This window comes from Perognathus longimembris, chromosome 20 (genome assembly GCF_023159225.1).
Source record: "Perognathus longimembris pacificus isolate PPM17 chromosome 20, ASM2315922v1, whole genome shotgun sequence".
Classification (NCBI taxonomy): Eukaryota; Metazoa; Chordata; class Mammalia; order Rodentia; family Heteromyidae; genus Perognathus; species Perognathus longimembris.
Window position 1 is genome coordinate 17,995,823 of NC_063180.1, and position 12,742 is coordinate 18,008,564.

Sequence of the window (12,742 nt, forward strand, 5' to 3'; positions counted from 1 at the left end):
TGGGCCTGGACCCCTGGGTCTGAGGGAGGAGGACTGGGATCTGGACCCTTCAGTCTAAGGGAGAAGCTGGGGCCTGACCCTCAGGTCTGAGGGAGGAGGCTGGGGCCTGGAGTCCTATTCTGAGGGAGGAAGTCCCGGGGAAGTTTTTTTCTGGTCAGAGGGAGGAGAACCCTGGGGGCCCAGATCCTCGCCCCAACACGCCCCTCCATTAAGTGTGGGCCGGGCCGCCCCGCCCCCTCGTGCCCCAGTTAACCGGGAGCCGGCGGCGGAGCCCGGGACTCAGTCGCTCTGCTCTGACCGGGAGATGGAGAAGGCGCGCGATCAGGACGTGCTGGGAGCCGGGATGGAGGCGGAGGGGCCCAGCAGCCCCCAGGAGCCGCCACCCTCGCCCCCGTCCCCTCCGCCGCCGCCCTCGCCGCCCTCGCCCGCGACCCCCGAGCCCCCGGAGCCCCTGCAACCTGCGCCGCCGTCGGAGGCCTGCGCCCGGCAGCTGCTGCTGGAGGAGTGGGGGCCGCCGGGCGGGAGCCTGGAGCTGCCCCGGGGCCTCACCTGGACGCTGCTGCTGCTGAGGCGGCCGCTGTACCGCAACCTGCTGCGCTCGCCCAACCCCGAAGGTGCGGGCCCTCCCCCTCCCCTTCCCTCCCTCCCGGCGCCCAGCGTCCCTGGGGCCTCCTTCTCTGGCCTCGGCGTCCGGATCTCCCCCACTGTGAGCCTGGGCGCAGTCCCTGAGCTTTTTCTGCTCAAGGCCGGAGCTCTACCACTTGAGGCACAACTCCCCTTCCAGCTTTTCGCTGTGTTCATTGGAGATAAAAGAACCCCAGAGTGGGGCTGGGGTTAGGCTTAAGGGTAGGGTGCTTGCCTAGCATGCAGGAAGCCCTGGGTTTGATTCCTCAGGACCACATACACAGAAAAACCAGAAATGGCGCTGTGGGTTCAAGTGAAAAGAAGCTCAGGGGCAGCGCCCAGGTCCTGAGTTCAAGCCCTAGGACTGCCAAAAAAAAAAAAAAAAAGTTTCAAAGTCTCTCCTGCCTGAGCTGGCTTTGAACTGTGGTCCTCAGATCTCAGCCTTCTGGGTCACAGCTGGGGTGAGACTCCCCCCCCCCCTCACTCCTTCATCCCAGAGGTTTTGTCCTTTGGGCCTCTGGTTCCAGTCTCTTCTGCTTAGCCTGGGGTAAGAGGAAGGGAGGAAGGGAGGGAAGGAGGGTGGGAAGGAGAGGGTGAGCTAAGGCCCTGAGCCATACCGTGGTTTCAGGTATTAACATTTACCAGCCAGCTCCTCCTACCGGCCCCACCCAGCAACCACTGGAGGCCCTGGGTGAGTACTGGGGGGGTGGCCTGGTTGGGGGGGGTATTCTTATGGGACAATGACATTCTAACTACTGCCACCTGCCAGGCAATTTCCGTGGATGGTACATTGGATCTGAAAAGCTCCAGCGCAATCTCAGGTGAGCAGCAGGGCCCTGGTTGTGTGAGATTTATTTTTCCTCCTCTTCTAGTCTTCTTTGGCTGTGTGGCTTGGGAAAACTGAGTTATCCTGTCTGGGCCTCTGTCTTCTGCAAAGTTCTCATCTTCTGCCTCAGTTTCCCCATCTGCAACCAAAGGCTTAGAGTCCATGGTCCCCCGAGAGGCTCATGGGAGCTGAGACTCTCAGGCACCAAGGGGGCGCACAGCCTCCGTGTGTGGGCCACCCTGGAGCTAGACCAGCCCCCACACCGGTCTCCCCTGCTCTCCCTCCCTCTGCAGCTGGACAGTGAAGCAGCAGTGCGTGAACCTGCTGACGGAGGGCCTGTGGGAGGAGCTGCTGGATGACGAGCAGCCGGATGTCACCGTAATGGACTGGTGCGCGTCCTACCCCGCTGCCCGGCCTCCATCACCCGGGGCTGCCTCAGCACTGGTCCTCCCCAGCTCCCCCAGCGACAGTGCAGACCTGGCCACGCCCATAGCGTAGCTGCGCACAGGGCGACAAGCCACGCCCACAACGGCACGCCACGCCCACAACCTTGTCCACACTGAGAACCCTATCCATAGTGAGAGCCACGCCCACAGTGATAGACACGCCTAGAATAACCTACCCCCGACCACCACGCCCACAATCGCCGCGCCCATCAATCACAAAACCCCGCCCACAACAGGCTCCCGCCTGAAATCCTGGCTACTCAGGAGGCTGAGATCTGAGAATCATGTTCAAAGCCAGACAGGGCAGGAAAGTCCATGAGACTTTGGACGTGACCTTGGCTCAAAGTGGTAGAATGGTAGCCCTGAGCCTTGAGCTCAGAGTCAACGCTGAGGCCTTGAGTTCAAACTCTAGGACCAATACCCCCCAAAAAAGAAAAATCTGTGGCTTTTGCCTTTGAATGTCTGGCACAGTTTTGTGTGTGTGTGTGTGTGTGTGTGTGTGTGTGTGTGTGTGTGTGTGTGTGTGTGGTGTGTTTGTTTTGTTTGTTTTGCTGCTTGAGGGCCTAGTTGCTGTCCTTGAGCTCTTTTGCACAAGGCCAGCGCTCTACCACTTTGAGCCACAGCGCCACTTCTGGCTTTTTGCTCATGAACTGGAGATAAGAGTCATAGACTTTCCTGCCTTGGACAGGCCTTAAACCTGCTCCTCAGATCTCCACCTGAGACACTGAGGATTAGAGAGCTGAGCCACTCACTGCACCTGGTTTCTTTCTTAGTCTTGAGGTGGAGTCCCCCCTGCTTTAAGCAGTGAACCCCAGGCTCTCCCAGGACGCCTGCTCTGCCCATGTCCGGCTGGGCCAGATGCAGCCCAGCGTCCCTGAGCTGCCCCTGCCTGCCCCCTGCCTGCCCTCTGCCTCTGCCTGATTATCCTCACCCGTCCAGCACACTTGGTGGTCACTGCTAGTGACACCTGCCCCCCCAACTTAACTCTGGAAAACCCCCCTTAAGGACAGGGTGTGTTGCCACCCACCCCACCCTAAACTGCCAACTTGGGTACAGACTTTGAATGGTGCTGAGTGGAGGCAGAGGCCAGTGGTTGCAATAGGGGGTGTTGGGACATGGTTGACAATGGGACCCCACTCCCAGGTTCGAGGACAGCCGGCTGGATGATTGTGTGTATGAACTGCATGTCTGGCTACTGGCCGCTGACCGCCGCACCGTCATTGCGCAGCACCACGTGGCCCCTCGCACCTCGGGGCGGGGCCCCCCAGGGCGCTGGATCCAGGTGAGATGCCCATCTGGGTCTTTATTCCAAGACCATGCAGAGAGGGAGGGCAGTGGGGTGGGTGGGGCCCCCAGTGGGGCCCCCCTAAACCCACTCTGCTACAGGTGTCCCACGTCTTCCGCCAGTACGGTCCTGGGGTGAGATTCGTCCACTTCCTGCACAAGACTAAGAACCGCCTGGAGGCTGGGGGCCTCCGCAGGACCAGGGTGACCGACTCCTCCGTGTCCGTGCAGCTCAGGGAGTGACAGGATGGCCTCGGCCTCCCTGGGCCTCCTCTGACCCACAGCCTCACCCTCTTCCTGTCCCATGGCTTTCCCATCTGTCCTTACGCCTGCTTTGTTACCTCTTAGCCATCTCAGCATCAAACTCTCTCTCTCTTTCTCTCTCTCTCTCTCTCTCTTTGCCAGTCCTGGGGCTTGAACTCACGGCCTGAGCACTGTCCCTGGCTTCTTTTGCTCAAGGCTAGCACTCTACCACTTACTTTAGCCACAGTGCCACTTCTGGCCTTTTCTCACTATGTGGTACTGAGAAATGGAACCTAGGGCTTCCTGCATGCTAGGTAAGCACTCCACCACTAAGCCACATTCCCAGGCAGTCCTGAGGCTTGAACTCGGGGCTGGGCACTGTCTCTGAGCTCTTTTCACTCAAGGCTAGTGCTCTACCACTTTGAACCACAGCGCCACATCCAGTTTTCTGGTGGTTAATTGGAGAAGAGTCTCCTGGACTTTCCTGCCCAGGCTGGCTTTGAATCCTGATCCTCAGATCACAGCCTCCTGAGTAGCCAGGATGACAAGCATGAGCCACGAGTTGTTGGGTTTGTTTGTTTTTCTGAGTGCCAGTACTGGGGCTTGAACTCAGGGCTGCTTTGGTCAAGGCTAGCACTGTACCACTGAGCCACAAGCTCGACTTCCAACTTTTTGCTGGCTGATTGGAGATAAGTCCCAGGGACTTTCCTGCGCTGGCTGCCTTCCAGCCATGACCCTCAGATCTCAGCCTCCTGAGTAGCAAGGATTACAGGCATGAGCCACCAGTGCTCACCCCCTCTAACCTTTCAGCACCCCCTATCTGATCCCTTTGCCTCTACATGATCTTCCTACACTACCCCACTGTCCTCCTGGCCCTTTACCCCTCCTGCTGCCAAGTCTTGCCTGGTCTTCGGCTTGCCACCTCCCTGACTGTATGGCTCTGGCTTGCTGAGCCCCCAGGGAAGGGACACCTGGTATAGTAGGTGCTCAGTAAGTTACCACCAAGTGGATGAATAAAACTATGTTCAAAGATGCTGAGTGGCCCCCCCGGTCTCTGGTCCTCAGAACCCCCCTCAGTCCCATTCAGTTCCATTCTCTCCTCCAATCCTTCACCACCAATTTGTGTGTGTGTGTGTGTGTGTGTGTGTGTGTGTGTACACACGCACATGTACTAGGACTTAAACTCAAGACCTGGGTGCTGTCCCTTAGCTTTTTCACTCAAGGCTGGCGCTCTGTCACTTGAGCCACAGCTTCACTTCCAGCTTTTTGCTGGCTAATTACAGGTAAGAGTCTCCTGGACTCTCCTGCCTGGGCTGTATGAACTGCGTGCGCTCCTCAGAGCTCAGCCTCCTGAGTAGCTAGTATTACAGGCGTGAGCCACCCACACCTGGCCCTCTGGGTGGGTATCGTTATACATACCTAACACTGAGTCACAATTGATGGCTACGTCCCCACCCCTGGCACTGCCCCAGGCCTGGGCTGACCCAGGGCAGCCCACCCTGCCCTTCCCCCGCACACCACAGAGCAGAGCAGCCCGCAGAGTCAGGTGCAGAAGGGCTGTATTGCACACGGGCCAGTTGGGGGCAGCAGAGAGCGCCCTCTCTTGGACTGGGGGAGCGAGGAGGCTGAAGGAAGAGGCCCCCGGGGTGTTCATCACTGTGTGGGCTACAGATGGATGATCCTGGATGCCTCAGTTACACCTGCAAGGAAATCAGAGATGCTCACCAGGAGGTGAAGGGTGTGGAACTCCCACTTCAGGAGCTAGGGGGGCCTGGCTTGGGGCTGGGGGCCCTTGGGGGTGCTGGTCTAGGAGCTTGGGTAAGTACAGGTGGGGCTGGGGGGCCCTAGGGCTGGGACTGGGGGCTCTAGGTTTGAGGCTGATCTTAGCGGGCCAGGTGTTTGGGGGAGCATGGATGGCTAGACTGGGTTTGGCCTCACTGGACCAGGCCTTGAGTTTTGACGGCTGGATTGGTTTTAAAGTCTGGGAGTCGGGTGTGGGGAGCTATGAGTCTGGGATCTCTTAAGGGAGGTGGTCAGTGAGCTCACCAGGCAACCTCTGTGGAGGTGCAGCAGTGGGAAATGGGGGTGCAGAAAGAGAGGGAGTCTTTTCAGGATAGATACTGGGGTACATGGGGCTCGAGTCTGGAAACCCCAGAGGCTGACTGCAGGAACGGGTAGGGAATGAACCGGGGAGATAGGGATGGGGTGGGAGACCAGGAGGCAGGTTAGGGGGTGCCCTCTGAGATGGGGCCCCCAGGGCTGGGTCGGGTGGGGGATGGGGACCTGGGGTGTGGTGGGGCGTGTTCTCACTTGCAGTAGAGTCCGGAGATGGAGTTGGACCAGTCGCCCAGGATGCCCCTGCGGTACTCCTCCAGGCGAGGGTAGGTGCCGGCCGAGAACTTGCGGGTCTTGCCAGCTTTGCCAGGCCGGGACCACACGGTGAGCTCGCAGCGCTGGCCCACCACCAGCGAGGAGGCCGTGTTGGCCCAGTCCGAGGGCAGGAAGGGCAGGTCGGCGCCCGGCGGCAGCGACAGCTCGGCGCCCCGGCAGCAGTTTTCGTAGTAAGGGTCGCTCTTGTCGTAGAGCTTGGCGCACGTGCGCGTCCCATTGGTCTTCTTAAGATCGGTGGGCACCGGGCAAGCGCCCCGGGCGTGGGGGATGGCGGCCAGGGCCAGGACCAACAGCAGGGGGCACAGCCGCATCATGGCGCCAGGTACCCAGCAAGCTGAGGGTTTGCCACTTGCCTTTATATACTGGACCTGTGAGAAGGGACAAGCTGCGAGATAAAAGTGGGGCCTCCTCCACCCCCCCCCCAGAAAACAAGATTTCCTTAACCTTGAAATCTCTTTAATAATTAATTCAGTGAGAGTTGTGAGTATTGGTGTGTGTGTGTGTGTGTGTGTGTGTGTATTTGTGTGTCCTGGGGCTTGAACTCAGGGTCTGGGAGTTGTCTCTAAACTTTTTTTTTGCTCAAGGCAGGTGCTCCATCACTTGAGCCACACCTCCACTTCTGAGTTTTTGCTGGCAGATTGGAGATTGGAGTCTCACAGACTTTGTGGCCCAAGCCTGACTTTGAACCCCAATCCTCAGATCTCAGCCTTCTGAGTCGCTAGGATGACAGGCCCAGCCGAGACAGGATTACCATCCTTAGGTCAGGTAAATATCCTCCTGCCTCTCTCTCCTGAGTAGCAGGGTTTACAGATGTGCACCACCACATCTGGCTCATATAAACGCTGTTTGCAAACACGACATGAATATTTAATATGCAGTGTGGAGCGAAGACAATACTCTAAATATAAACATAGGAGACAGGAAAGCGCACCACCCATCACCCGGCTTGATGCACAGGACTTGGTTTGCGTCCCAGGGCCTGCCCCAGAACTGACCCAGATCCTTCTCCTTCCTTTCTGTCCCATGACCCATGAAATCTAATCTATACTTGCTGCTTTCCCAGAGCAACATGTCTGCTCCAGAGGCCCAGAGCCCCCCTCTCTGCTCTCTGACACCCCCCGATGGGCTGAGTCCCCTGTAAACCCCATCCACCCACGAGGGACCCAGGGAATTTCGGACACACAGCGGGGAGATCCGGGAAGGGACAGAACCACAAGCCCCAACACAGAGCCACCATCACAAATCCTCCCATATGGAAAATGCCACGCTGTCACACCCACATGTGTGTGTGTGTGCTCACACATACACACAAACCCTCAGCACTCGTACCCCAGGACCCACTCGCCAGTTTTTTCACATGCACTGCACACATGGTAGAACCATGAGCATCTCGCTGCACACCCTCCATTCCATGGGAGATGTGTCCTGTCTTGGAGGAAGGCAGACAGTATGTCAATAACGATAACTGAAACCTGAAGGCTGTGGGAAGAAAGGCAGCTTGGGTTTGTTTTCCTTTCCTCTCCCCAATCTCTCTTATTTTTCAGAACATTTCACCCTTGATTGGACACTTCCCAACAGAGATCATAGAAAAGGAGAGGTTGAGCCTCAGTGTCTAGTGGCTCCCGCCGGTCATTCCAGCTGCTCAGGAGGCTGAGATCTCAGGACTGTGGTTCAAAGCCCATCCAGGCAGGAAAAGATCTTCAGGCTCTTATCAACTATGAAACAGAAAAAAAAAAAAAGGAAGCAGAGTGGCGGCTCAAGTGGTAGAGCACCAGCCTCAAGCAAAAAGAGCTCCAGGACAGTGCCCAGGCCCTGAGCCCAAGCCCCAGGACTGGCACACACACACACACACACACACACACACACACACACACACACACACACACACACACACACACTACAGACAAATTCGGAGCCGGCTGCCAGAAGTGGGGACAGGGGCTGGGGATATGGCCTAGTGGCAAGAGTGCTTGCCTCCTGTACATGAGGCCCTGGGTTCAATTCCCCAGCACCACATATATAGAAAATGGCCAGAAGTGGCGCTGTGGCTCAGGTGGCAGAGTGCTAGCCTTGAGCAAAAAGAAGCCAGGGACAGTGCTCAGGCCCTGAGTTCAAGCCCCAGGACTGGCAAAAAAAAAAAAAGTGGGGACAGGTGTAAAAGGGTGGAAGGCCAAGGGGAAGGAGGGAGTGGCTGAGGGAAAGCAGATGAAGGACCACTGGCAGCCGCAGGAGGATGCGTTTCCATCAACCCTAGCTAGCATCTGCCCTAGGGCTCCCCAGCTTTGAAGGTTTCACTGGCAGCAATACCCAGAGCAACCAGGAGGTGGCGCCATGGCGCAGGGATTGAACCTGCTGGTTTTGGATTCCTGGACCCAAGTTCAAATCTATTGTTTTTGTTTGTTGAGGGGGAGGAGGAGGGGTCATGATGTTTGAACTAGGGGCCTAGGTGCTGTCCCTGAGATTTTTTTACTCAAGGCTGGCACTCTACCATTTGAGCCACAGCTCCTCTTTTGATTTATTATTATTATTATTATTTATTTATTTTTTTTTTTTGGTGGTTAATTGGAGATAAAAGTCTCACAGACTTTTTCCTGTCTGGGCTAGGCTTGAACCCCAATCCACAGATCTCAGCCTCCTGATGTAGCTAGGACTACAGGCATGAGCAGCCATCCCAGCTCTGTCTTTTATAGGCTACAAGAGTCTGGGCCAAGTTACTCAAACTCTCCTATATTCAATTTTCATCATATGGGAAATGGACATAATACACACAAAACCTTCTTCAGTCCCTTTGAAATGTTGACATCTACAGAGATCTAGGGGGGCAACCTCCAACCACAATGCTCCTACTTATACCTTCCCCTCGGCTGGGACCACAGACGTGCACTACCATGCATAACTCACTGATCGACATGGGGTTCAACTACTTTTGGCTTTTCGCTGTCATCTTCCTATTCTCAGCCTCTAGAGTAGCTGGGATTGCAGGCATTAACCGCTGTGCCTGGGCTTGAAAAAAATTATTATTCATGTTTCCAGAACACTGGTGTAAGAGTACGTCTTGACGTATCTGAGGTGTTGAATTTCTAGCTCATACACTTTGCATAGATTCATCTTTACAAGATAATGCCAAAATGTTTCTATTAGATTCTTTCACACATCCTGTCTCCTCAGATTACATGCCTCTTCTTACTTAAGCTAGTTTGAGTGGGATTCTATTACTTCCAATCAAAATGAATTCGAACCTACCTGAGCCATCAAAAAAGAAAAAAAAATTACTTTGAGATGACAACACTCAGTGTGACATTCCTCCCAGGAGACCGAAGTCACCTGCCATGGTTGGAAGCCCTCCCCTCTCCCAAGTTCTCCTTCCATGTGATTGTCATTCAGAGGTGGGGACCCGGCAGAGGGGGAAGGTCGCAGTCCCCTTGTGCAGGGTTGGAGGTGGAGCAGCTGGGGGGAGGGGGGTGCCATGCCTGACTGGGTGCCCTCTCTCCAGAGCATGTGCTCTACCTCCTGGTGCCAGGGGGCCTCCCTGCCACCTAAGAACTCAGAGAGAAGGTGCTTGCTACCCCCAGCATCTCGCCTTCCCCGCCACCTGCAGGCCAGAGGAAATCTTCTGGCTTCTCTCCCCTCCTCTCTGTCTCTATGTCTGTCTCTCTCTCCTTCTCTGCCTCTCTATCTGTATTTCTGTCTCTCTTCCTCTCTCTTTCTCTATCTCTATGTCTGTCTGCCTGCCTGCTTGTCTGTCTGTCTCTCTTTTTTGGTCATAGGGCTTGAACTCAAGGCCTGGGAGCTCTCCCTGAGCTCTTTCACTTTAAGGCTAGTGCTCCACCACTTTGAGCCACAGCATCACTTTCAGTTTTTTTGGAGATGAGCGTCTCATGGAATTTCCTGCCTGGGCTGGCTTTGAACCCTGATCCTCAGATCTCAGCCTTCTGAGTAGCTAGGATTACAGACTTGAGCAACCGTTGTCTTCCCCTCTTTCTCTTTCTCTCTGTCCATCTTTCTCCTTTTCTCTCAACTCATTCTCTGTGTCTCTGTTTCTGTCTGTCTCTGCCTCTTTCTGTGTCTTTTTTTTTTTTTTTTTGTCAGTCCTGTGGCTTGAACTCAGGGCCTGAGCACTGTCCCTGGCTTCCTTTTTTGCTCAAGGCTAGCACTCTGCCACTTGAGCCACAGCGCCACTTCTGGCCATTTTCTGTATATGTGGTGCTGGGGAATTGAACCCAGGGCTTCATGTATAGGAGGCAAGAACTCCTGCCACTAGGCCATATTCCTAGCCTCTTTCTGTGTCTTTCTATCTGTCTGTTTCTGTCTTTATTTCTCTCTCTCTCTCCCTTCTCTCTCTCTCTCTCTCTCTCTCTCTCTCTCTCTCTCTCTCTTTTTTTTTGCCAGTCCTGGGACTTGAACTCAGGGCCTAGGCACTGTCTCAGAGCTTCTTTTTGCCCAAGGCTAGCACTCTACCTCTTGAGCCTCCAAGCCACTTCTGGCTTTTTCTGTTTATGTGATATTGAGGAATTGAACCTGGGGCTTCATGCACATTAGGCAAGCACTCCACCACTAAGCCACCTTCCCACTTCTCTGTCTTTTCTGTGTGTCTCTCCCTGTCTTTGTTGTCTCTCCATCTTTCTCCCCTCTTTGTCTCTGTCTTGTGTTTCATTCTCACTTTTCTCTGTTTCTCTCTGTGTCTGTGTCTTTGTCCTCTCTCTCTCTTACACACACACACACACACACACACGTGCGCGTGCACACACGCACCCTCTGTGTGTCTGCCTCTCTTATGCTAAGCCAGGCAGGAGGGACTCAGGTGGGCAAACTCAGCCTGAGGTGGGTGCCTGTCTCTAAGGGGTGCCCCAGGCTGGGTGAGCAGAAGCCAGGGAAGTGGGGAGTTGGGAGAAAGCAAACAGCATGATTTCCTACACACCATGTCCCTGGGGCTGACCCTGCTCCAGCCAGAGATACCCCACCAGGGAGTGAGGGCTTGGTAATGCAGAGATAAGCTGCTCAGGGAAGGGGAACCTCCCAGGGGTGGGGAGACCAGGGCAATTAGGCCTGGACACAACAACCACGAGGACCATGGAGAGGCGGGTGCCTGTGTCCTAGCTACTCAGGAGGTTGTGAACTGAGGATCGTGGTTTGAAGCCAGCTGAGGCAGGAAAGTCTAAGAGATTCTTACCTCCAATGAACCAGAAAAAAAAAAATGTTAGGAAAGCAGAGGAGAACGGAAAATTTGGGACCAGGCTTATATGGGGTCTGAGCAAGGAGGCAGAGGTTAATGAAGGAGCCACTAGGTCTAGCAAGTTGGGGCTTTTCTGTTTAGCTCACAAAGGGGAGTTTACAGCTGGGCCTAAGTGCATATCAAAGCAGGTTTGTGTAAGTTAGGGCTTTTCTGTGTTACAGCTGGACCTAGGTGGATTGCCTTGCCTGCATATCAAAGCATTGAGGTTCCTGGTGTCTGTATGGGCCTGAGGCAATGGGGTGGGGGTCAATCCTTTAGCCAGAAGTAGAGCTGTGGCCCAAGTGGAAGTGTGCTAGCCTTGAGCATAAACTGAAGGGGAAAAAGGCCAGCTGTCAGTGGCTCATGCCTGTAATCCTAGCTACTCAGGAGGCTGAGATCAGAGGACCATTGTTCGAAGCCAGCCCAGGGAGGAAAGGCCGTGAGACTCTTATCTCCAATGAACCAACAAAACAACAGAAGAGGCACTGTAGCTCAAAATGGTAGAGCAAAAAAGCAAGTAGCGCCCAGGCCCTGAGTTAAAGGCCCACAACCAACCAACAAAAAGAAAAAGAAACTGAAATCTATGTCCAGGAAGTACCTAGATTGTCCCTTATTTCAGACCCCAGACTCTCTATTCCCAAGGCCCTCGGGCCTCCGAATGCTCATGGTGCCTGCTGAAATGGGTCTGGGGTCTGTCTCTCTGTGGGCTTCCCGCAGCCCCACCCAGATCATCGTTAAGTCCATTTCTCCCCCACATGGCCCTGGTGTCAGCTCATGAACCCTACAGCAAATGCTGCCATTTCCTGCCTGCATCAGTTTCCTATGGCTTCGGCAACAGTCCACCACAGGATTAATGGCTTGAAAATATTCACATTTTCCAGCAAGAAAACGCATGGGGCCAAGTGCGGTTTAGGTGCGATATTGCTCTGCCGCCTAATAGGTGAGGTATCTATCATTCAGCCATCAAAAGGAAGGAAATTCTGACACGATAATTCGTAGAAGAGCCCTGTGGACATGATGCGGAGGGAAATAAACCACTGGCGCACTATGATTCACGTCATGAGTCCATGACAATGGGGTCCCGGGCGCGCTCAGACACAGATGGGAAGTCCAAGGGGGGCGGTGAGGGGTGAGGGCAGGGAGGACAAGCACAAAACAGAGTTCTGGGGATCAGTGTACGAGTGGAGTCTTACAAGGTACTTACAGCTACTACACTGAAACCAGGCAATGCATGCCTGCAATTCAAACTTGTAGACAGAAGCAGGAAGATGGTGAGGTTCAGGCCAGACTCTGTCTTAAACAAAACATAACAAACTGAACATTCATCACATGCGTGCGTGCGCATGTGCGTGTGCACACACACACACACACACACACACACACAGTCAACAAAATGGGTATATTGCCCAGTCATATATTAACTAGAGTAGGGGACCAGAAATGCATTAGTATGCTAGGAAAAACCTTCCTGGGTGCAGAAAAAAGGAAATGGCAGGGACTGGGAATGTGGCTTAGTGGTAGAGTGCTTGCCTAGCGTGCCTGAAGGCCTAGGTTCGATTCCTCAGCACCACATAAACAGAAAAAGCTGGAAGTGGCGCTATGGTTCTAGTGGTAGAGTGCTAGCCTTGAGCAAAAGAAGCTCAGGGACAGTGCCCAGGCCCTGAGTTCAAGCTCCAGGGGAGGTGTGCAGATACACACACACACACACACACACAC

General features: G+C 54.6%; 2 protein-coding genes across 2 annotated transcripts; one reads left to right on the forward strand and one right to left on the reverse strand.

Annotated features, from left to right (window-relative positions):
• Positions 1-282: 282 nt before the first annotated feature.
• Positions 283-3,489, forward strand: Nccrp1 (NCCRP1, F-box associated domain containing). Its single transcript, XM_048329500.1, has 6 exons — positions 283-614; positions 1,253-1,315; positions 1,394-1,445; positions 1,744-1,839; positions 3,040-3,178; positions 3,283-3,489. The coding sequence occupies exons 1-6, from the start codon at positions 305-307 to the stop codon at positions 3,421-3,423; spliced, it is 801 nt and encodes a 266-aa protein (XP_048185457.1). The 5' UTR covers positions 283-304; the 3' UTR covers positions 3,424-3,489.
• A 1,584-nt stretch (positions 3,490-5,073) lies between these two features.
• Positions 5,074-6,128, reverse strand: Sycn (syncollin). The gene is made up of 2 exons (XM_048329501.1): positions 5,734-6,128; positions 5,074-5,123 (listed from the first exon to the last, which is right to left on the reverse strand). Exons 1-2 carry the CDS (start codon positions 6,126-6,128, stop codon positions 5,114-5,116), a joined length of 405 nt encoding a protein of 134 aa, XP_048185458.1. The 3' UTR covers positions 5,074-5,113.
• Between the last annotated feature and the right edge of the window lie 6,614 nt (positions 6,129-12,742).

What these genes read in the sequence shown, in the direction of transcription:
- Nccrp1 (XM_048329500.1), top strand. Translation starts at nt 305, where the DNA reads ATGGAGAAGGCGCGCGATCAGGACGTGCTGGGAGCCGGGATGGAGGCG. An exon ending in GATGTCACCGTAATGGACTG is followed by an intron (nt 1,840 to 3,039) that starts GTGCGCGTCCTA and finishes CCCCACTCCCAG; the next exon opens with GTTCGAGGACAGCCGGCTGG. An exon ending in CCCCAGGGCGCTGGATCCAG is followed by an intron (nt 3,179 to 3,282) that starts GTGAGATGCCCA and finishes ACTCTGCTACAG; the next exon opens with GTGTCCCACGTCTTCCGCCA.
- Sycn (XM_048329501.1), bottom strand. Translation starts at nt 6,128, where the DNA reads ATGATGCGGCTGTGCCCCCTGCTGTTGGTCCTGGCCCTGGCCGCCATC.